This window comes from Oryzias latipes, chromosome 7, assembly GCF_002234675.1.
Source record: "Oryzias latipes chromosome 7, ASM223467v1".
Lineage (NCBI taxonomy): Eukaryota > Metazoa > Chordata > Actinopteri > Beloniformes > Adrianichthyidae > Oryzias > Oryzias latipes.
Window position 1 is genome coordinate 13,770,483 of NC_019865.2, and position 23,597 is coordinate 13,794,079.

Here is a 23,597-nt window from a genome sequence, read left to right on the forward strand (position 1 = left end):
CTGTTTTTCAATGTCAGCCCCTGAAGTGGTGGCTCGGCACAGATATGGCCGTCCGGTGGACTGCTGGGCTGTGGGTGTGATCACGTTCATACTGTGAGTTCCCGCACTCATTTTTGAAACTTTAACTGAGCTGACAGGGCAAACAATTGTTTAAAGCAATTGTTATTTAGACTTGGTCAAAATTATTACTTTTTTCTTTCTTTTTTGCAGTTTATCTGGTAATCCACCTTTTTATGATGAAACAGAGGAGGAGAACACTGATCTGCACAACCGCATCATCTTCTGCCGGATCGTTGCTGGGGACTTCGAGTTCGATTCCCCTTACTGGGATGACATTTCACCTGCAGGTGCCTTTCTCCACCACACGATGGCACTAAACACTCACTCACACAATTCGTAGTAAAAGCCTTAAGCTGTTTTTGTCTAAACAAGTACATTTAAATGGTTATGGTATCATAGTACTTTAAGTTGACATGTTAAGCTCAAATAAGTGACCTTATTTCCTTTTTCTGCCTTTCTAAAAAAATCCTTAAAGGTGATCTGTTTAGATCTTTCATCAAAAATGCCCAACTATTTACCTTCTTGTTGCTCTCTCAATTTCAGCAAAGGAACTTGTCTGTCGTCTAATGGAGGTGGACCAAATGCTGAGAATCACAGCGCAAGATGCCCTTGGCCATGAATGGTAAAAGCACTGAGAGGATTTGCAGACGCGCACAGCACTCACCTTTAATCTTGTACTGACAATCGTTTCTGTGCAGGATTGCAGGGAATGGTGCCTCAGAGAAGAATCTAAAGGATGGTGTCTGTGCCCAGTTTGAGAAGAACTTTGCAAAGGCCAAATGGCGGGTATGAACTTGCTTTCCCGTATTTATAGGAACAGAATAAAGTTTGAAAATATTACATCAAAAGGAGCAGATGGAGGAGGATGGTGATGCGATGCTCGTGGGGTGTTTAGCAGCTCAGAACAAAACCCTTCTGAGATATGATTATTAGTTAGAAAATGGCGTCAACATGTGAGATCCAGAGGTTTTGATGCTGAGGACAAAAGGGGGAAGATGGCAGTGCTTACCTAACAGAATGAGTAACAGTTACAAACTCTTCTTTCTTTCTCCCATGTGGTTCCAAGGAGCTAAAGGTATTGTTTTTGTCATCTTGAGTGTGATCTGAAGGACAGAGCAAGGAGAGAAACTCATGTTTAACCTTACATGATTCAATAGCTCAAGGTCTTTCTAATTGCGAAAAGCTACGTTGGTGTGTGGTTAAGTTTGGGGAGTTACAGGTAATTTTTTTCCCTTTGAGAGAGCCTTGAGGTGTATTGATCATGTATTGGCCGATGAAGCTCTTCTCAAGCTCTGAGCCTGTCCATTACTACTCTGCCTGTCCCAGAAGAAATCCATCCACTCTGCCCTGTTTTTCATCACTTAATATGACTCAAATGTTCAAAGTGGCCCGCACCTTTCCTTCTCCTCATCTGCACTAGTTTGTGTAATACATTTTCTAATAAAAAGATAGCAACCTTTTGTGATTGTGGTATTTCATTTATAAATAGAAGATGGAGATAGGGGATGTTAGCCACTGTTGACAGCTGACAGACAGGGAACGGCGAGGTCCTCAGGTCTTCATCCTACTCAAGTCCTCATCAACTCATTTACTGTTGTTGCATTCAAGGCCTGTTCTTTAACAACATACTGGGTTCAGTTGCTTTTTTTTACCTGCAGTAACTTTGTAGGATTTCCCCCTACTGTTTGGAATTAGCAAAGCTAGGTCTGCTCTTTATTAATAACTCTTTGGTGTTTGTGGACTATAAATAAAGAATGTAGTTTTTGCAAAAGCTTCATTCATTTTTGTGTTAAAAGTCAACAAGAAATCAAGGAGTTTCTCTGAGATATTATAGCACATAGAAATCTTGACATGAACTAATACCTACATTTACTCACGTGTGCCACATTGTAGTGCTTTTTATTGCATAGACTTTCATCAAATTTCTCCTGCACAACCCTTTCTGATTCTACTGATTTTTTTTGTACAATGACTACAATGTATGTTATGAACCGAAATACTCTTATTTTTTAAGTAAAACCTTTCAGTTAAGACTCCTGAAATATTTGTGTTTACAGGTACTATAGAGGAGAAAGTGGCATAAAGTTATCATATTTATTTACACATCAGCTTTCAGTCATAATGAATGGTGATGTGTTAATAATTCTATGGTCATCTTAATAATATGAATATGATATATGGTATAAATCTGTATGTAAAATTATCAGAAAAAACTAAAACACATATTTAAATGTTGATGTGTAAATAAAACAATATGATCAAACTGGATATGATAGACGTAAATATTTCAATAGGATCATATTCGAATTGATCATATTAAAAGTTGTTGTGTAAATATTGTTAACTCATAGCGTTAACTTCATGTTGCCTTTTCTTTTATAGAACCTGAAAACATCACAGAATGTGTGTTGAAATATGAGAAATTGACACAGAAGAATTCCCTGCTACACGTTTATTTTTTATCAGGATGTGAACAAAGCAAAGATCTTTGATTAGGCCTAACTTTAATAACCAATACGTTATCCCTCATGCCTTAATGAGTAGTTAATGACTGTCCAAAATGGTATCTTCACACTGATCATATTTCTACTAGTCACACATGCATACTTGAAAGACCCACTCCGATAAAAAATGTGTTTTTGGTGTATTAACATGTTCTTGTAGTATTTTTCTCATGATGGAGGACATATATAAAAAAAGTTAAGATAAAATTATATTTCTTTATTCGAATAATTAGAAATCAGTAGCAGACAAAAAAAAGCTTTTGGAAAAAGCCTGTAGCATTGATGTAGGTGCTACAGTCGGCGGGTTACAAGCTCCCTGTTCTGCTCCGTTCTGACGCATCCACTTGTAGGTGACTAGATTAATGTATGTCTTTGTTTTCCTCATACGAGCTAGCATTTGCCTCAAAACTGTACGGCTGGATAGTGTCAATATTGCTCGCCATTTTCATTGCACCGGTAAAGTTAGATTGGGGTTGTGAGAGGTTGTAAGCCAGCGGGAGAGAGTGTTAACAGAGGGATTATGGGAAATGAGGGAAGGTTTACTCTGCACCAACAGTCCCGTCCACAACTCAGAGGTGAATTTCTAATGAACTAATGCCGCTCTGCAGAAAATGTGTCCTAGAAAACGACACAAGTTTTTATATTTTGGATTAAAAGGCATAATCATAATTAACAGACTGTCGGAGTGGGACTTCAAGGAAATAGATGCCAGACATTATGAATGGCAGTGTTCTTGTAATGTCTTTAACAGAGCTGTTGATCTGTTTGTACTACATGGATCATTTTGAAAGAAATAAACAAATGTTTTTCTACTTCAAAAGTCATTAATTTAAATAGTTTTTACCCGATCAAAGAGAAATATAGTAAGAATTCATGTCAGATGTTGAAGTTTTTGTGCAAAAGTATTACAGCTAAATCAGAAAGGGTCATGAGGGAACTTTTGCCAGGACTTGTTGATTTTATATAGAATGACAGATGTAGATTTGGAGTTTTAATCCTAATTATACAATCCAGCATTTGCTCACTTTCTTTTATTCTGTTTTTTTTTTTTTCAGAAAGCAATCCGTGTGACCACGTTCATGCAACGACTGAAGAACACAGAGGCCCTAACTGACAGTTCGGCTGGAGTTGAAAGCAGTGCAGAGGCAGGAGAAGGTGAAGGGGGCATCTCCCAGGGCACGAGTGATGACGGAGAAAAATTGACGAGTGATGGAGGGGTGACATCAAGCAGCGTGTCCTTGGAAGTTACAGTTGAAAACACATCCACGGCCATGAGTCAAGATGAGGGCACCGTCAAAGTCAAAGAAAAACAGGAGACAGTGAATATATCTGTTGGCCCTACTGTTGGAACTTCCCCGTCGGATGTTCGGGACCCTATCATTCAGACTTGTTCCATCCCAAAAACTACACAGGTAGAGCCTAGCAAGGCGGGCATAAAGAAGGGAGCAGGGGATGGAACCAGGAAAATTGCTGCTAACTTTGGTCAAAATAAAGTTGTTACCGAGGTCAAACAAACCTCGACAGTTTCCAGTGATCCACAAAAGCAAGGAGAAAGTTTTTCAGGTATTAATCTTGAGCTAAAACATGCATCCACTTTGCCTGATCCCAACAGCAAATGTAAAATGGCTGCAAAGGTTCATGGCACACAGCCTACAGGAGCTGCTGCCGCCTCAATATCGCCAGAGAAAAGACCAGCAACCCAAAGCGTACAGAGAGATGAAGGTGATGGAAGCTGGTGTCAGACACAAGTGCCTGAAGCAGTGGCAGAGAAATCAGTGGTCGTAACGAGTACCCCATTGGTGGGGCCAGGGGCTGGGGCAGATACTGGCTTGGGAGTTAGGCTAAGAGGTGATGTTAGTCCTGCAAGCAGAAGGGATAGGGATGCCAAGAGAGCAGACAGATATAGTGCTGAGTTCAGCATGGCCCGGACAGGAGCTGTGCCAGGACAGGGCTGTTACACTGCAGGGAGCTCTGCAAGTTTGGGCCGGCATGCCACACCATACAATCCAGAGAGTGTAGGTGTGGGGTTAGGGATGGGAGGAAGTTATGGGAGCCCGTACACCCACTTGTACGGAAGTGGAGGAGGAGTTGGGATGTATGGAACAGGTCTTCACCACGGAGGAGGGGTAAGCAGTGCCACAACCGACTGGCAGATGGACAGTGTGATTGAGCAGATAGAGAAACAAATGGCCGCCGTACTTGAAAAGATTGAGGGAGACATGCCCTCACTGCTCGAGCAAATAAGTGACTGTCCTGCTGAATCCTTATGTACCAGAAGCACACATGCCTCTCCTTCCACTTCCCGCACACATTCCACACAGCGCTCCTCAACTTCAGCATCCACAACTCCTCCACCACTTCCCACATCTCCAAGACCTGCTCTGCCCTCTCTCCCTCACCTTGCCATCCCACCTCCTTCCTACCCTCCACCCTCACCACCCACACAAGATTCACCACATGCTGGTGGAGAATCGGACGAAGGTGAGGGACAGAAAAGTGTCACTCAAACTAGCCAATCACCCAAGGGTGGATTTGGCCGTGGGCTTTGAGACAAGTGTCCATGACAAAATACACAAGAGCAATTCTACTGGAGTATTGGCTTTAGAGCTCAAATAAAAAAAGGGATTAATACCTCATCAAGAGGTAAAACTGAAACAAGAAAAGAACCCTCTAAAATTGTATTGTTTGGTTGTAAATTCTTAACGAATGACTGTTAAGGAGAAACCCCTCTTGTTGTTCCATTGCTCCAATAGCTGGGTTCAGAGTAGTAAAGCACAACATCATGTGAAAGTTGCAAACACTGGGATTTCAAAAGCTTGTTTGTATCTAAAACTTTGACTTGTTCGTGGAGGATCAGAACAACATAAAATACAGTTGGGTTTTCCAGGATTTCAAAGTTTTTCACTGATAAGAGTCAATATTGAAAAAAAGAAAAAAAAAGAATGGATGTTTGATTTTTCACTGTGTACCATAGACTGCAAATACAATATATTCAAAAAAAAGTTCTTTCTTTTTTCTCATTAAGTAAACTTCATAATGCCCTAATTGCCATATACTTGTTTAAAGCAGCTCATGATGTGTCATTATTTTTCAACCCTTAAGTACTATGTACTGTTTGGCTTAAAGTCAAGAGTTGTAGCCCTTACAGAAGGATGAGCGTCTGAAATGGTAAAGCAATTATCAACTGGTAGGTGGGATTTTAACTTAATTAAATGTTAAACTTTAACTGTCATTTAAAAGAATTTTGAGTTGCTCTAAAATTTTAAGAGAGCAAGAGAGAGGCATTTGTGGCAAAACTATGTAAATAGGCATCACAAAAGCACACCAAACCATTTACATTGTATTTAAAAGATGTATGGCCAACAAACTCTGTTTATATTTTCCCTCTGTTTTGTTTACATATTTATTTTGCTAGACTAATATAAATTATCCATTCCTTTCTATTACATCCTTTTTATCATCCAACAATGTATTTATAAATTTAATTCTGCTTTTTGAGTGTATGTATAAAAGCTTGTGTGCTATTATCCCAACTGACAGCATTCTGCCCTTATGTATACTGTGTTGTCAAATCTTTCAATAAAAGACGTAAAAAATTGTTTAAGTTAGTTACCTAGTTAGTTAGTTTGTTTGTGTTACGTTCTGAAAGTACCGTTATACGTACTTTAACAGTAAGACTGTTATTACTGGCTTACTACAAGCCCCATGTGGCATTGCGTGTGCCCTGGATTAAACCATACTCTGTAGTCAATAGGTACGAAAAAACTTTTATTTAAAATCGGTTATGATTGGGATAAACACTATAGTATCACGAAATCTGGTGCATAACTAATTATAGGTTCAAATAGAAATGACGGTAGAATTTTAAAAATATGTCCAAATGATAAAATTGTCCCAGTCGCTTTTCAGCGAACCCTAGGGGTCGACTAATGGTTCTGTCTGTAACGTGCACATGTTGCTGCTTTGGTTTGCTTAAACCTGACATAGAGTGAGGGAAACGTTTCGGGAACAGCCGGGCAGGCAACCGTCCAGTGGAAAAAGTCACAGAGAGCCCGCCAGCCTGACACACTTTTCAGTTTGCCTGCAGCGGCACTGTTTGGTTATCATATTGTTTCTTGCTAAACAGAAGCATTTTTAATAGTAAAGACCAGGCCGAGTAATATCGGATGTGGTAAGTTCAGCACACTTGTGTAAGCTCTCGTGTTAGTAATGTTAGCCCCAGCTAGTTGGCTAGTGTTAGCTGAGTTGCTAACATAGCGGCACAAGTACGAAAAAATCGTTGGGTGGCTAGATAGCTCTAAAGCTAGCTGCACACAAGCTAACAACTACGCAGTCTTTTGGACTGCTTTATTGAAAGTACTTAACGTCCGTTGTCGCGTGCGAACTTTGTCTTTTCAACTGCCCGTTTAGCTAACCGACGCGTGCAAGCATTGTCACTTACTTGTTAGCGTTAAATTAACGTTTGCACGTTTTACGTGCACGGGACAATTGTTATTGAATGCGGAGGTGTGAATTGTGCACTAGATGCAACAAATAAATAGTATATTTTTGAGCAAAGTGAAAATGTGTGCTGTACAGCCAACTCGTCTTACGCAAATTACAGCCTGCTTCTCGCTTATAGCTATTTATTGTCGGTCTGCGTTACGGTAGCACAACTATTTATGTTACCACAGTAACGTTATAGTGGTCTTGAGCTTGGCAGGTTATGCATCCTAGTATGCATTCAATTTGATAGCGACACATTCTAACATGCGCGGAAGAGACAATGGTAGTTCGTATTATTTTAAATTATTAACGTGAAAACTGAAGGAGATCCTTTTCAACACATGGATCCGAGAATTAGCGGCCCAGTTTTTCCCGAGGCCTTTGTCATTTGCAAGACACCCCCTCCCCCATTACTCATTTGCAAGGAAGGCTCACCCCAAATGTGACTAAAGCGCCTGGATCTACATTCTCCGTGCAGGCTTCATGCTGGATGTTTACATGTATGGCTCATCGCTACATCCCCCTGCCAGACAGAAACAATAACCGCAGAAGTCGAAGGGAAGGCAGAGGGCAATCTCAGCACTGTGTGCGCTGTTGGAGTGCAAGTTTGGATTCTGTACATTTTGTCAATATTATTGTTTTTGCACGACGGGCTGCAGCAGGTCCGGTGTAAGACGTGCATGGGATTTCATCTTAATCCATTATACCTCTAGCTAAATGACAATTAAACAAATAAACTGCCAAGCTTGGGTTTAATAATTGGTTCACCCTTTAATGTGTATGTTAGATGGGTTGTTTTGGATTTGAGAAGGCTTGGTCGCTTTTTTACAAGAATAGCAAGTTGTTTTTTATAGGTGAACAACGGGTTTCCAGAATTTTGTACTGTATTATGCACGGCATGCATCCTCTCGTACCGGAGGCGGAATGAACGCACGCTGGAAGCCAATAGAATGAGAGCCAGGCCGAGCAGCGGCTTTAGAGCCACCCTTTCCTGTTGAATATTTCAGCCCCTGCGTCACAGATCCTCCGCCTCTTTCGCCCCATCTGCCATTTTGGTTTTGTTCCCGTCTGCAGTCGCAAAGCCAGCAGCGCAGTTACACGAGACTCTTCTCAACGACATAGTGACTCGACAGTATAGCACTGACAGCCCTAACCCCGCACCCCCGTTTCATTTGTTTCTACGAACCGTCGAATTAGTCCATCGTTGTGAACGCCGACATCTGTGGACTGCGGGAGAGGAGCGGGTTTGCTTAGGGAAGGCACCGAGAAGGATTATTGGTAAGAGATCAGAGAAATCAATGAAGCACGGGTGTAGTCGCTAATTTTTTCTTACATTTTCACAAGGCGATGAATACAAAATGTGTTTTCAATACGAGTTAGTCGAGGGTTTTTCCTCATATGTGTGGACAGTCGTGTTTGACTGTCAAACAAGCCCTTTGGCTCTAGTCTATCGTAGCAACCTTTGCTAGCTTGTAAAGTTGTGTTCCGCACTGTCGGTGGTTTAGGCCTAGGCCAGGCTGCTAATGTGTAGGATGTTGTTTTTTTTCCTTCTAACTTATTGATGTCGCTATTCTGTCCTCTTGCCAAAAAACACTTAACTGATTAAGCTATCGAAAGCTACCTAATCGGGTTCTTATAGTGTTTGCGGCACACCGTTTAAACGCTTCGAATGACATTAGGGCTGTTTTGCTTTTAGGCTTTGCAACGTACAGTAATACTTTGCTGTATCATGCCGGATGGCTTCATTTTCTTTTACGGTATCGACTCACGGCAATTAAAACGACGTTTTATTTATTTATTTATTTTTCGTGGACTTTCAAACGATTTCTATCTCATTGTAAACGTTTTGAAGTTCCACGTCGGATAAATGTTAAGTTTTTTGTGTGAAGGCTGAGTTAAGAAGTCGCTCCATGCGGAAATTGTAGCCGTCTGTTGTCTGCAGGGGTCAGTACGTTCTAAAACACTGCGGTCTGTTTCCACCCACCTATGGACTGATGCGGACAGTACAGCAGTTTGGTCAGTCATAGTATTAGGGTGTAGTTAAATCATTTTTTGTCTGAATTTAGAGGAAGCAGAACACCATGGACCTTGCTCTCTCTCTGCTGCAGTAAACTAATGATTCAGCTGTTTTTGTTAAAAGGACACTGGCCGTCCTTAAACACTTGTACTAAACAATGGAAGTGTACAAAAACTAGCGTTGTCTTCCTGAATGAAAGGAACTCAAAGGAGCCATTCATTCCTCTTCATAGCTCAGTATGTTTTTCTAACCAATTGGCATTTGACTACCAACAACCGAGTATTAGGGTCACCGTGAAAATGTAAAAGAAATTAAAAGAATAAAGTCGTAAAACTATGAGAACAAAGTTTTAAATAAAAGAGAAAAGGTCAAACATTTATGGGACTATGTAAAATTATGAGAAAAGAGTTTCAATTTTACAAGAATAAACAAGTAGAATTGAGTAAAAGGTTCAATATTTTAGGATAATAAAGTCATAGTTTTATAAATTAAGATTTTACGAAATTAAAGTCAAACATTTATGAGGCAATAGTCTGTTTACTAAAAACATTAAAAACAACAAAATAAACCAATATTTTGTTTTGTAGATGGAGAGCACATAATAAGCAGTTACTTCATTTTTGGTTTCACAAATAGATAATTGTCTTTTAGTGAGTCAACATTGTTTTGTTATAAGAATAAGGACAATTTGCAGGGAACTGGGCCTCTTCAGTAGAGGATTCTTGACCCAAAAGGAGTGAATTTCTGGCGGGTGTGCCACGCCGTAAACTGCATCGCAGCAGAGGTCTAAATTCAAAATGACACAGATTCCTAGGATCAAAAAAACATAAATGGCTGCATTGATAGATTTAGTCGACACACAATGTGGATGGAGGCTTACAGAACCAACTAGCCTATATTTAAATAAAAACAGATTGATTTTCCTTGTAAACTGATGAATTTTTTTTGTCAATTATGCACAGTTATTCTTAAATTTATTTATTTTTATGGTGGCCCTAATAAATACTCCATCGTCGCTAGCAGTCAGTCCAGCTCATTTTAACACTGAGTTTCCGCTCGCCTCTTTTTTGTTAATAGTAATCTTTGACTTATGAAATGCTAACCTGAAAATGAACCTTTGTCTGAAATGTAACACCTTGATCCTGTGAGCAAATAGATTCATAAACACAACATAGATCGGGAAAAATAGGACAGATTTTTCTCTCTCCTTTTTTTCTTTCTTCTAAACTGTATTTTCTTTTAAATCTCAGATGTCCAGCTCGCCGCTGTCCAAGAAGCGCCGCTTGTCAGGAACAGAGACGAAGACGGGATCCCACTGCTCCTCCTCTAACTCTGTCAGAACAGATCTGTCCCACACACCTGCCAACGTGAGTTTAAACCCTTTAAGCAGGACAAGGCCTTTCATCTGATTCTTTGTTTCAACAGTTTATATTTGTCTGGTTTTTAGGCTTTTTTTTTTTAACTGGACAGGATTTGTGATAAGTCTGATTAGATGCAAGTCCTGTTATATTTTTGTCCCAAGTTTCTTTACTTGTGTTTTCTTATAATAATCCTTTTGAAATTCATATGGCAATTTTGAACCTTTTGCTTCCATTAAGGTGCAAACAGACCATTTCTGATTTAAATTAAAACATATTTAAATGTCATAAAATATTGATTCACAGTGTAAGAGGATACATGGCCCCATACTAGAACATTTGAGAACAAACGTTTTTTTTTTTTTTTATTGCCTTAAAACATAGTGGATTTTTGTTTTACATGTGTCACATCAACAACTGGAGCAGCAGGCATGTCACAACTATAAAACCTAAATACTACAGGTGCACAAACGGCCTTAACATTCAGTTCCTGTTATTTTAGACTTTGAGAGTTCAGCATAAAAAAAAAAAACAGCAAAAGACTGAGCCCATAAAAATATCTAACCATTCAGGAAAGACAACATTTAGGTTTTATGGTGCAGAGATATCAACAAGCTGGGTGTTTCCTGAAAAGTATGTTTGAAGTCACTGAACCATCAAAAGCACCAAAAACTCTGATTGGGTAAAGGGTATAACAATGTTTAGTGAGGTAATGCAAATCAGGCACTGTTCACACCTACTGTTGACAAGCGTATGTTGGTTCTTCCAGTTGTCTTCATTCACACGTTTTGACATGCATAAACAGCAGCACATGCATTCGCTGAAGTTGCACATTTAAAGAAAATACAAGCACTCACAGTTCCAAGTTAAAGTGGTACATCGTTTTGCCAGACTTAATTTAGCTATACACCATGAAGGGCACAAATCCAATATCTATTACAAATAAAGGTGCTGCTGTTTGTAGCTTTTCAATAGATACAACCTCCAACATGAACTGATGTGCACCTCCTGTTGTCTACTTTCAGGGCATGGCTAAGAATGGCAATGATGCTGAGATTGATGAAGGCCTGTACTCCAGACAACTGTAAGCCTTTTTTTTTACGTTATAATAGTGATTTTGGTGTATTTTCTTTTTTTTGCCTGCTTCTGTGGCATCAGGTTAATTACTGTTTCCCATTTTCTAGCTATGTTTTGGGCCATGAAGCAATGAAGCGCATGCAGAACTCCAATGTCCTCATTTCTGGCATGAGAGGTCTTGGTGTTGAGGTTGCTAAAAATGTCATCCTGGGAGGAGTAAGAAGTGTCACTGTGCACGACCAAGGAGTTGCAGAATGGAGAGACCTTTCTTCTCAGGTGTGTGGAGAAGATCACATATTAGCTGGTTTGTGACAGGTTTAGCTCTTTGGTATAGTTTTCTGGGTATGGGATGGGATCACAGGGTAATGTGTAAATTCTAATTTAATGCCAAAGAAGTCCAAGATATGTTTCCTTTCTTTCTATAGTTTTTGATAGAAACAAAAATCTGGTAGATCAATTTACTGTCAAATGTGCACTGTATACAATAAAACACACATTAAATTTAAAAGTAAATTTAGTTGAGATGACAATTGATTTGCTGTTCAGTTAAAAGAAAAAGATCAATCATATATTTTTAGAGGATAAAATGAGCCTTGCCATCAAAGCATTTATCTGGTCAAACAACAGGTTCTACAATTGGTCAAGCAAATTGCTGTGTTTCAATGCTCTGTCTTCACCAGCTTTCATAACTTAAAAAAAAGTTCTGGATTTAACACTGAATTCTTGTATACTTAGTGTCTTAAATAATGGTCCTGTAGAGTTGGCCATTAACCTTTATTTTTGTAACATAATGCAGGCTTCTGTTTTTTGAGCCAGAAACTATTTTTTGTTTGATTTGTATTAGTTTTACCTCCGGGAGGAGGATTTGGGTAAGAACAGGGCCGAGATGAGCCAGCTCCGCTTGGCTGAACTGAACAACTATGTTCCCGTGACGGCCTATACCGGAGCGCTGACCGAGGACTACCTGACCAAGTTCCAGGTAAGACTACAAATGCAGCTTGTTTCTCATCACTGCATTATTCAGAAAAAATGCCAGAGAAGATGTGATTACCCGTGGTTATTTTTGTTGTCTTTTTGAAACCCAGGTGGTAGTTCTTACTAACTCAACTCTTGATGAGCAAAAACATTTTGGAGATTTCTGCCACAGTAAAGGAATCAAGATCATAATTGCAGACACACGTGGGCTCTTTGGGTAAGACTGACCTGTTGTTTACACTTTGATATATGTTCACAAATATGTTTTTTGGTGAGTTTTTTTAATACTTTTTTTGTTTTGTTTTTTAAGTCAACTTTTCTGTGACTTTGGAGAGGAAATGGTTGTGTATGACTCCAATGGAGAGCAGCCTCTTAGTGCCATGATTTCCATGATCACCAAGGTTAGTTTTATCCAGAATTGTTCTCCTCAGAAGTTTGTTCTTCATTTTAAGCATTCTCCTGAGGGAATGAGGTTTTCTGGTTTCTGTAGGATACTGCAGGAGTTGTTACGTGTCTGGATGAGGCTCGTCATGGCTTTGAGAGTGGTGATTACGTCACCTTCACAGAGGTTCAGGGCATGGTAGAACTCAACGGCTGTCAGCCAGTGGAAATTAAAGTTCTAGGTAAGGCTTTCTCTTTTTTTCCCTATGTTTTGTTTGCTTTAAAGTATCTTCGAGTTAATGGGGCATCTCCCTGTTCCACAGGTCCATACACATTCAGCATCTGTGACACCACTGGCTTTTCAGACTATGTTAGAGGAGGGATAGTTTCTCAGGTTAAGATGCCCAAGAAGATTGGATTTGTAAGTAGCCAATATTGTTGATATGAAACTATAACATACCAGTAATCAAAAGGTCTCTTGAAAAGATGCCTAAAGTCTTGTCATTTCTGTTACAATGTGGAGCAATGGAGCATATAATCAACCTGACAATAAAATGTCATCTGTTACAGAAATCCATGTCCTCCTCCATGGCTGAGCCGGAGTTTGTGTTGACGGATTTTGCTAAGTTTGATCGTCCAGGACAGCTGCATGTGGGCTTCCAGGCTATTCACACCTTCCAGAAAAAGCACAACCGGCTTCCTGCACCTTGGAACAGGGTATTTTTTTAAACTATATTCTTCCAGATTTTCTTTTTTTTTTTCTCATTTTTAAATTATCCAGAATGACAGTTAAACTTTGTCAAGCCTGTAACCAGTTACTGTTGTCACACACCTTTTTCTTGTTGTGTAATGGTATAAATATTTAATATAGTATAAACCATAAATTCTGAAATGTTAACGTTTGCATTTGGTTTTAAATGGTGACCTTTGTTCCAGGCTGATGGGGATGAGCTGCTTAATTTGGCCAAAGAGGTGAACTCTGCTCAGACAGGTTCTGCCAAAGTGGAGGAGCTGGACGAAGATCTTATCAAAAAGGTTTCGTTTCTGGCTGCGGGGGATCTTTCTCCTATCAATGCCTTCATTGGGGGTGTGGCTGCACAAGAAGTGATGAAGGTCAGTGGAAACATTTAACAAATGTCAGCTGTTTGACTCTAAAATAAATCTTGAACTTTGTTTACTTCTGAAATCTTTGATTTTTAAAAAAAAGTTTAGAGAGTTTTAATATGAAGAGCAGTTTGGTTGCTGTGATAACACGTATTGTAGATTTCACCGTCCATTTTTTATACATTAAAAATCTTATTTGATCTTAAATCCTGCAGGCGTGCACAGGGAAATTCATGCCTATAATGCAGTGGCTGTACTTTGACGCGCTGGAGTGCCTGTCAGAAGATGCTGGAGTCCAGCTCACAGAGGAAGAGTGTGCTCCTGTGGGTGTTTCCGAACAAGTCAAAACACGATTCCTTAATCCCAATTCCCATTGGCACAAACTCTAAGGCTTTTTATCTTCTGTATTCTCCTTTTAGAGGAACTCTCGGTATGATGGGCAGATCGCAGTGTTTGGTACCAAACTACAAGACCTGCTTGCCAGGCAGCGCTACTTCCTGGTGAGTAGGACCAAAAAAATGTTGATGTGTTGTGAATACGGAGGACCAAAACTCATCAGCTTCTAAGCTGTCTGGCATCCTGTATGTTTGGACTATTCCTGACATGTATTTGAAATCTAATGTTTATTCTGTCATATAGTAGAGTATGATTGCAAATTGTGTCACCACCCATTAAAATGACTAAAAATCCTGCAATCCTTCCAGGTTGGAGCTGGCGCCATCGGCTGTGAGCTGTTAAAAAACTTTGCTATGATAGGACTGGCAAGTGGAGAGGGTGAGGTCATTGTGACCGACATGGACACCATTGAAAAATCTAACCTCAACAGACAGTTTTTGTTCAGACCTTCTGATGTCACGGTAGGCACTACCAACTTTGCTTCAAGCAAATAGTAGGCAGACATGCATCTTCTCTATTTATTGATTTGTTTTATATTTTGTGACCCCTTTTGTAAATTTACATTTCTAATGTCAAACTGAACTACTTGTACCAACATTAAAGGCTATAAGTGCTTTAATGTGCTTACAGATTTTATGGCCAACTAATAGATCTGCTGTTTTTAATCAACTATAAACCAGAGTAAACCCCACGGTTGACGGTCATGCTTGTGGGTCTTATGCTTGTGGGCTTATGCTTGTGTGTTTGCATCTCCTTAATGACGTCTTTCAATTAAAAAAAAACATATCTCGCTATTAAAAAATGTTTTTAAACCAAGAAAATTTTCTCCTGAAACAATTTAGTAATTGATTTTGTGTTTGTCGTGACAGAAAATGAAGAGTGACACAGCTGCTGCAGCAGTGAAACAGATGAACCCCTCCATCAGGATCACAGGCCATCAAAACAGAGTGGGCCCTGAAACGGAGAGAGTTTATGATGATGACTTCTTTGAAAGCCTAGATGGAGTTGCCAATGCTTTGGATAACGTTGATGCACGTAAGAAACATGTTTAAATAAAGGGGAAAAAATAATGTTGGTTTTTTTTTTTAGAGCTTTTCTTGTTCAAATCTGTGGTATTTTTGTGTTTTTAATCCCTAGGTATGTACATGGACCGGCGTTGTGTTTACTACCGTAAACCCCTACTGGAGTCCGGTACCTTAGGTACCAAAGGCAATGTCCAGGTTGTGATCCCCTTCCTCACAGAATCGTACAGCTCCAGTCAAGACCCACCTGAGAAGTCTATCCCCATCTGTACCCTCAAGAACTTCCCAAATGCAATCGAACACACATTGCAGGTTAGTAAGACCAGACAAGTGAATTTCTCTGATGTAGTACAGTAGATCATTTTTATTAATGTTTAAATTCCTACTTAATTACTACAGGAATGGTTTTTATAAGCCTTATTACAAAGATAATAAAAAAAACTACATGTGCTCTGAGGCTTGAGTCCATTGTTTATTTAGCGAGTGCCCATAAAGTAACACAGATAAACTGAACTTTCAGGCTATATTTGCCAGCAGTAGAAGGTGAATCACTTATTAGGTTCATAAAAAATTATTGAATCCCATCTGCTGCAAAAATATTTTTATTTTAATAATCCTAAAAATGTTGCATCTGTATAAATGAAGTAACCGTCTTTAGACTAATAGAAGTTGTTAGTAGGAATGCACCAATCGATTATTTTCTTATTTTCGAGATACTTGCACGTGAAATCGCACGTGTCCTCCAATCGGATCTGCTTACTCAAAGACCTTAAAATCAGCCAGCCTTCCTGAGGAAAGGTCGACTGACGGGGTCATGTGTCCATTTTTGTGTGTCCTTCTGCACAGGGACAGCAACCGTCTGTTTCTATCAGTGATGTTTGTAGGTTTGGTAATTGTCGAAAAATATTAAGCAAAATATTAAGCAAAGAAATCGGTTGGTAAGGTGAGCAACTACCATGCAGGAATCCAGGGTTCGATTCCCGGAGGGGAAGAAACAATGGTACTGGGGGCAATTACCATATCAATGACGAGCAGTTAACATCACTCAGTGAGGGTCCTTAGGCAAGGCCCTTAACGCTACCGCCTCCCGAGCGCAGTTCAGTTGCAGCTCACCGCTCCCCCAGGGGATGGGTCAAATGCGGAGAAGAATTTCCCCATTGAGGGATAAATAAAGTATACGAATAAGTTTCGGAGGGCCTGCAACTACACAAAAATGTATTTATCTTGTGAAAAACTACCACAAAGCCTAGAATGCAACATTTGAAGCTAGTGATCAAGCAAAGGCTAAAGCTAGCAGAAGTCCAGGTGCAGACAGTGGGCCGCTGTTGACTTTTATGAGCTGTAAAAACAGCAAAGCTACAATCGGGAAGCTTATGGAGTTTATGGCCTGCAAGTATCTTTATAAATTAGTGTTGGCAGAATTTGGAGAATTTGAAAAAAAAAAGGGCAAAAAAAAAAGGGCAGAAAACTGCAATTAGTACACCCCTAGTTGGTAATATTGGGTATTATTAAGCTGTTACAAGTGCCGAGCATTAAATTGTTTATCTGGTGGTGCAAAATGAGTGGATTAGTACGTCTTTGGTAAAAAACATGTTGTGTTTTTTTTGTCTAAAAAGCACCGAATTTGACTTGGTTTATCTTTTATTATAGAACACATTTTCCCCTTTTTCTCTGCAAAGTTTTTAAGAGGTGAAATGTCTTATTTGTTCAAAAAATAAAACAAGTCCAGTTTTCTTACCTACTGGAATCCACCTGGAATGAGAATCTACACATGTGTGATTGTTGTTGTGAAAAAATTACATTAAGCATGCAGAATTTTTATGACTAAAAAGCTCTGAAATGGTTCTTGATTTAATAGTGTAAAATGTCTTTTGAGCATGTCCACTTACTCTGTCAATATTCTGTTTAGTGGGCTCGTGATGAGTTTGAGGGACTGTTCAAGCAGCCACCAGAGAACGCCATGCAGTATCTCACGTAAGTCTGAATTTCTGCTGATAACTTTACCTGTCAGTCAAACACAGTAGTTGTCTTAAGTCCTCAGACAGAAAATCTACAATTTTTTCCCCATGCAGCCGGCCATGTTAACAAGATCGAGCCTCTTTGAAATATTTACATAGATTTTCTAATGAGATGCTTGAATGTTGATGTTTTAAGTATTTAAACCTCAAAAATAATTACAAAGAAAAGAGTAAACGAAATAGAAAAAATGTCCAAAACACAATTAACTTTAAGTAAAATATTTGCCCCTTGAGGGAATACTGAACCATTTCAGTCTTTTAAAGCTTGTAAATGAAAGTGCTGTCCCCGCAGGCAACTATAGTTAATCTAAACCGTAGATGTAGTGGTGAACAGTGAAGTCTTTTGTGAAAGCTAGACACTCTTCCTCCCTTGAACCTATTGGTCCATCTGCAAGTATAATGTTTTTAAAGCTGTGGTGTCCCAGAGGTTTTGCCCAGTTGCCAAATGGCATTTGTTTTTGTGCTAAAACACTGAAGGGGAATGTAAGAATGATAAAACAACCACTAAAAGCTAAACTCAGTCCTTCTGCAGACTAAAATGTACATCATACATGGCAAAGAAAACATTCCTTCCTATCAAAAATGTTAGTGTTTACAAGAAAAAGAACGTCATGGTTATGGAGCTTTAACTTGTATACATTAATTTCACTCTGCAAGACCTTGAGAACGATACCCGTAGCCCAAACTAAAACATGCCCGCACTGTACGAGAAAACACCATGTGTAAGCACACCACAACCACAGCTAAGGAGATTTTGCTTCTGTCCCTGCTTGCAGTTGACCATGAACTACATTTCAGACCATATTTGTGTACATAAATGTGAAACATGATGGTATCTCAGTGGTTTGATGACGTTAGGGTCAAAGTTAGAATACAGTTGGTTCTCTAGAACTTAACTTCAATTCAGCAGAGAGATTTCTTTAACTGGAACTCAAATTTAATCTACCACAGTGTCATGAGGTCCATAAAAACTCTGATGTATTAAACTATAAAGAATGGGGGGGGGAGCAAAGCATTATTTAGTTTAAGAATGTTTTATGGAATTCAATACTTCATGTATTTGTTTTTTCTGATTCCTGCAGAGATCCTAAGTTCATGGAGCGTACACTGAAGCTTCCTGGGGCTCAGCCACTGGAAGTACTGGATGCAGTTTACAAGTGCGTTGTCACAGACTGTCCACACAGCTGGGCTGACTGCGTAGCTTGGGCGCGCAACCACTGGCAGTGCCAGTACAGCAACAACATCCGTCAGCTATTGCACAACTTCCCCCCTGATCAGGTAAACGCCCCTGTTGTGGGCACTTTTAATTTTATTCACAGATGGTAGGAAATGGAAGAACATTTCTACACTATGAGGTTTTTTTTGTCTTGATATTTTCATGTCCTATTTAAACCACAGCCATCCAAATGAAAATTGTGTTGTTGTTTAACGTGTTCTTGTAGCATGTTTGTCATGGTGAAGGACGTATATGAAGAAAATTAAGCTTAAAACTGCATTCCTGAGTTTTTCCTTATTTAAATTGTAGTGAATCATGAGCAGATTAACAATTGCTATTTGAAAAAGCTCGCAGTTGTTCCATACAAAATACAGTCGGCAGGCCACAAGTTCCCTCCCATTCTGATGCAGACAAATGTCCTCATTTTCCTCAGCTGGCGTCTGGCGCAAAACTGTATGGCTGGATAGCTCTAAAAAGCGCCCACATTTTTTTATTTTTTTTAATTAAAATATAACCATTACAAAACTCTTGGAGACACAACCACACAATGATGCAAGGCACTGCTTTTCACAAAAACAAAGAACAAAAGAAAACAAAAATTTATACATATATAAAAAAATATTAAAAACAACTTTCAGCATAAATTAAAATAAAAGGCAAACAACAATCTGGACCCTAGATCTTTAACCATTCTGTGGCAGAATTACATATGTCATCAATGAAAGGACTTGAGTTGTGAATACATTTCAATGAGGATAAATAAAGTCTGACTTAATAAAGCGCCCCCATTTTGTTGCACTGGTAATGTTAGGTTGGGGTTGTGAGAGGTTGTAAGCTAGCAGGAGAGGGTGTAAACAAAGGGTTGATGGGAAATGAGTCAGGCTCACTCCGCGTCAACAGCCCTGTCCGCAGCTTAGAGGTGAATTTCTACTGAACTCCTGCCGCTCTGCAGAAACTGCCCTAGAAAACAACCGTTTTCTTGATTTTTGTCTAAAAACCGCATAATCGGACTGAAAAAATATCTGGAAATGCTTTTACAGGGACTTCTTTTTATATTTTCTTGTTTTTCTGTTTACATTTTACTTCATGAAGTTGCACCCAATCTAAACATTGAGCTCCTAAACTTTTTCAGATGTATCTTGAGTCCCATATGTCTAAAGAAGATATTTGTCTTGCAGCTCACCAGCTCAGGTGCACCTTTCTGGTCTGGCCCAAAGAGGTGTCCTCATCCCCTAGAATTCAGCACTAGCAATGTAAATATGCGCTTTTCACCGTCTTCAAAAGTATTCCTCCTCAAAAAAAGATTCAAATTATTAACATTTAGCCTTTGTCTCCAGGACTTGCACATGGATTATGTTTTGGCAGCTGCTAACCTGTTTGCGCAGATGTATGGTCTGCCAGGTAGCACCGACCGTGCAGGACTGGTCAAGATTTTGCAAGAGGTCAAGGTGCCCACTTTTACCCCCCGTTCTGGGGTTAAAATTCACGTCTCAGACCAGGAGCTGCAATCGAGCAACTCTTCTGTTGGTAAGACCGTATTTATGCACAAGACAGCATTGAAAATCTTTCAGAAATGTTTGTGTATAATTGTCTTTGCTGAAGGCCTATTGTGACATGGATCTCTTTAATGCAGATGACTCTAAACTGGAAGAACTAAAAACCAAATTGCCGTCACCAGAGTCTTTCCAGTTCAAATTAAACCCCATCGAGTTTGAAAAGGTACTCAATTTCTTTCACGTCAGACATAATCAGTCTTTCTTTGATCGTCATGTTACAAATGTTTGTCATTTCTAAAAAAAAATGTAAAAAGTAATTCTGTATATTTTTTTGTTGTCATCAAAATAATACAGGAACGTAGAAGTAAAAATCGATTTACTAGATGAATGAAACGTGAATGTCATTATTAGTTTGTATGTCGTAATAACGTGATTCTCTATGCAAATGAACCCCGTTGTGTGTTTGTATTTAGAAAATGTCATTCTATTTATCACTAAATTACCCCCTTTTACTTGCTACAGCCTCATTTATTTTGTAGTGTAGGAAGAACATGGATCACCCGAGAAGAAATGTTTTAAAAATGGTTTTATTTCTGCCCCTCCAGGATGATGACACCAACTTCCACATGGACTTTATTGTGGCCGCATCCAACCTTAGAGCAGAGAACTATGACATTCCGCCTGCAGACAGACACAAGGTGGGCTAAACATTCACATGACCTCATTTGGCCAACTAACAAGGGCGTCTTTTTGTTTTTTTGATTCTCGCATAGCAAAACCTCTGGGCAGAAATACTTTAAGTTTTTTTCCCCTGTTCTTTCTCTTTCAATAATGTATCTGTCTGAATTTTTCTGGACTGGTGAAGGGAGGAGTCATTCGGTCATCTTCTAATTTGTTTATTCCCTTTTGTGGTCACGGCGATGCCAGAGCCTATCCCGCCACTTGCGGGTGAAGGCTGGGGACATTCTGGACAGGTCGCCAGTCTGTCGCAGGGCCCCAATCACACCCATGCACTCTCACATTCACACTTATGTGAGAGACAATTTAGAGTAACCAATTAACCTTGGAAGGAGTGATTGTGACATATAAAACGTCCTCAAACTTGGTCTGTATGTTTTTTATAAATTAGAAATGTTAAGCAAACCAAAGTGAGTGTTTTTCATTCATTGTTTAACCTCCGTTCATTAGCTGATCGATTGTGAATTTCTCTTTTGGTTTACTGTTCTTTCCAGAGCAAACTGATTGCCGGCAAGATCATTCCTGCCATTGCCACCACCACCGCTGCAGTTGTTGGCCTGGTCTGCCTGGAGCTCATCAAGGTCGTGCAAGGACACAAGAAGCTTGAGACGTACAAGAATGGTTTCATGAACTTAGCCCTGCCTTTCTTTGCCTACTCTGAGCCCATTGCTGCTCCAAAACATAAGGTGAGGTGTTGCTGTTTTATCCCACAAGTTTGTAAAGATTATAAAACGTGTGACGATTGTGACACAGTGATAAAGTTTTAGTCTGCTTCTGGCTCCTGTGATGATTCAGCCATGCTAATACTGATGCATCAGTCAGCTGCATTAACTCTGACTGGATGCAAGTGAGTTCAACTCACCTTCTCACACTGGTGTGATCAGTGTGTGCTGAGGAGACGTGTTTACCAAATATGCGCTTATAGCATTGTTGCAGCTCTGTGTGATGTCTATTTTTTTTACCTACAGTAGCTGTAACTTTATTTTTCATTTATTTCCAGTACTATGAAACTGAATGGAGTCTGTGGGATCGCTTTGAAGTAACAGGAATGCAGGCCAACGGTGAAGAGATGACACTCCGCCAGTTTCTGGATTACTTTAAAGTATGTTCAGCAAATTTAGGTGCTTCTTCTCCAACTTTTTTTGTTTTTGCAATGAGTAACTTTGTTTTTTCTCCCCTGTTTGGCAGAACGAGCATCAGCTGGAGATCACCATGCTTTCTCAGGGAGTGTCCATGCTCTATTCATTTTTCATGCCCGCTGCCAAGCTTAAAGAGAGGCTTGACCTACCGTAAGTAACTGCATACGCGAGAGTCCAGCCTCTTTACGTTTTCCTTCCACAAACTGAGTTTTTCCTGTTCTGATTTCTGCAGGATGACTGAGATTGTGACCAAGGTGTCCAAAAAGAAGCTGGGCAAGCACGTTAAAGCTCTGGTGTTCGAGCTCTGCTGTAACGATACTTCAGATGAAGATGTGGAAGTGCCCTACGTCAGATACACCATTCGCTGAGCCTCACCCGGAGACCACCCACAGGAGGGTGGTAGTTGCTAGGGGGGGATGCAAGGAATGGGGGTGTTCTTAGTGGGGAAATAGTGGTGTGACAAAGGGTGGGTGGATTGATCCAGATCGGCTCTATTGGATCAATTGGTTTCCTTTTTTAGGCCCGTGGTTTGTTTAAACCTGTGCCTGACTGTACATAGCCCCAGTAAGCTGACAGAAGGATACCTGTCTGTGTGTTACAGTTCCACTCTGTGCTTGACTGTGGGAAGAGGAGATTTGTTGGAGAGAGGGAGGGAGCATGTAAATTGGACATCCTAATGTTTTTCTGTAGTAGAACCTTTAAACTTCAAAAGCCTCGGTGCCCTCATTGCAAAGCCCAACTAGTCTGTATGTACAATAACACCTAACTATCATTCTGAAGCAGAGCTTTCAAACACACCCTGCTTGCTCTCCTCTCTTCTGGAGCCCATTTCTAATAGATCTGTCCCCTCATACTGTTACTTTTTAATACATGATTTTTTTTTTTTAAATCAAGGCTATTCAACAACGTAAAAACCCAATTCTCCCTTTATTTTTTGTTCCTCAACTGGAAATGGAATTACAGCATCAAACTGATGAATTTCCTTCCCTTCCTTCACTTTGAAGCACCCTCAAAGCCTCGTTTCAGCACTCTGGCTTTCTTCAGGCTGCTGCACACCACAATAGTTTTCTCTTGATGCTCTCCATGTCATGTGTTTTGTTCCATTTTATTTTATTTTCTGGGAGGGGGGGGTGTTTGGAAGGAGTTTTGGCACACAGTTGGTAGATCATCAAACTGTCTTTCTACTTTGTTAACTCCAAAATTAATTAAATCTAAGAGCGAAGCGTTGAGATGTATCTTGAATGGGAGCACTTAGTGTTATAGTGAATAAACATGGAAAAACTCGCCTGTGTGTCTGTCTTTTCTTTTCAGTTGATTCAGTAAAAATGTGTGACGTTGATTTTAATTATGTGTGTTGTCTGCTTTGGTTATTGAGTCTAGTCTGGTTTATGCTGCTCAGCAGTGAAGTGGAGCATCACATGCAGGAAATAAGCTTCACCAGCTAAAAGACTGGTTGACTATTTACTGTGGAAAAAATGTCTGTAGGTTATGTGATATTTAAGTTTTCTAAAACTAGATCAGTTGGTAACCACAGTCTAATATGACACTCTACGTCAAATATTATTTCACTTCAGCAATTTACAATTTTTCCACAACAAATTTTTGTGAACA

At 39.7% G+C, this 23,597-nt stretch overlaps 2 protein-coding genes and 1 non-coding gene across 5 annotated transcripts in view; all 3 read left to right on the plus strand.

The window, feature by feature from the left end:
• LOC101157859 (caM kinase-like vesicle-associated protein) overlaps positions 1 to 6,165 on the plus strand; it is a 51,061-nt gene extending 44,896 nt beyond the window's left edge. Inside the window, exons 7-12 of one of the 2 annotated variants that reach the window (XM_011477366.3) lie at positions 18 to 93; positions 211 to 347; positions 604 to 682; positions 759 to 846; positions 1,127 to 1,135; positions 3,620 to 6,165. In XM_011477366.3, coding sequence (XP_011475668.1) covers positions 18 to 93; positions 211 to 347; positions 604 to 682; positions 759 to 846; positions 1,127 to 1,135; positions 3,620 to 5,113 — 1,883 coding nt within the window. In that variant the 3' untranslated portion in view covers positions 5,114 to 6,165. The remainder of the gene's footprint in view (positions 1 to 17; positions 94 to 210; positions 348 to 603; positions 683 to 758; positions 847 to 1,126; positions 1,136 to 3,619) is intronic. The other variant, XM_020704698.2, reaches the window with a different exon arrangement.
• Positions 6,166 to 6,545: 380 nt separating this feature from the next.
• Positions 6,546 to 23,271, plus strand: uba1 (ubiquitin like modifier activating enzyme 1). 2 transcript variants are annotated; one of them, XM_011477158.3, is made up of 26 exons: positions 6,546 to 6,735; positions 10,317 to 10,433; positions 11,450 to 11,508; positions 11,609 to 11,777; positions 12,346 to 12,480; positions 12,587 to 12,693; positions 12,787 to 12,877; positions 12,967 to 13,099; positions 13,181 to 13,278; positions 13,428 to 13,574; positions 13,794 to 13,970; positions 14,177 to 14,284; positions 14,381 to 14,461; positions 14,666 to 14,818; positions 15,227 to 15,392; positions 15,495 to 15,691; positions 17,289 to 17,353; positions 18,480 to 18,675; positions 19,792 to 19,866; positions 19,951 to 20,140; positions 20,247 to 20,332; positions 20,715 to 20,807; positions 21,342 to 21,533; positions 21,848 to 21,949; positions 22,036 to 22,136; positions 22,219 to 23,271. In XM_011477158.3, the coding sequence occupies exons 2-26, from the start codon at positions 10,317 to 10,319 to the stop codon at positions 22,352 to 22,354; spliced, it is 3,174 nt and encodes a 1,057-aa protein (XP_011475460.1). In that variant the 5' UTR covers positions 6,546 to 6,735; the 3' UTR covers positions 22,355 to 23,271. The 2 variants fall into 2 exon arrangements, with proteins under 2 accessions (XP_011475460.1, XP_020560358.1); XM_020704699.1 differs by lacking the exon at positions 6,546 to 6,735 and adding an exon at positions 8,083 to 8,327.
• Positions 21,626 to 21,746, plus strand: LOC111947702. The gene has a single exon (XR_002873594.1). It is a non-coding gene; the product is annotated as a small nucleolar RNA U6-53/MBII-28 (small nucleolar RNA).
• Positions 23,272 to 23,597: the final 326 nt, after the last annotated feature.

Bases quoted from the DNA above. Each gene is read 5' to 3' on its own strand.
- uba1 (XM_011477158.3), top strand. From the start codon at position 10,317: ATGTCCAGCTCGCCGCTGTCCAAGAAGCGCCGCTTGTCAGGAACAGAG. The intron at 15,393-15,494 runs GTAAGAAACATG...TTTAATCCCTAG, and splicing joins TTTGGATAACGTTGATGCAC to GTATGTACATGGACCGGCGT. The intron at 15,692-17,288 runs GTTAGTAAGACC...TATTCTGTTTAG, and splicing joins CAATCGAACACACATTGCAG to TGGGCTCGTGATGAGTTTGA.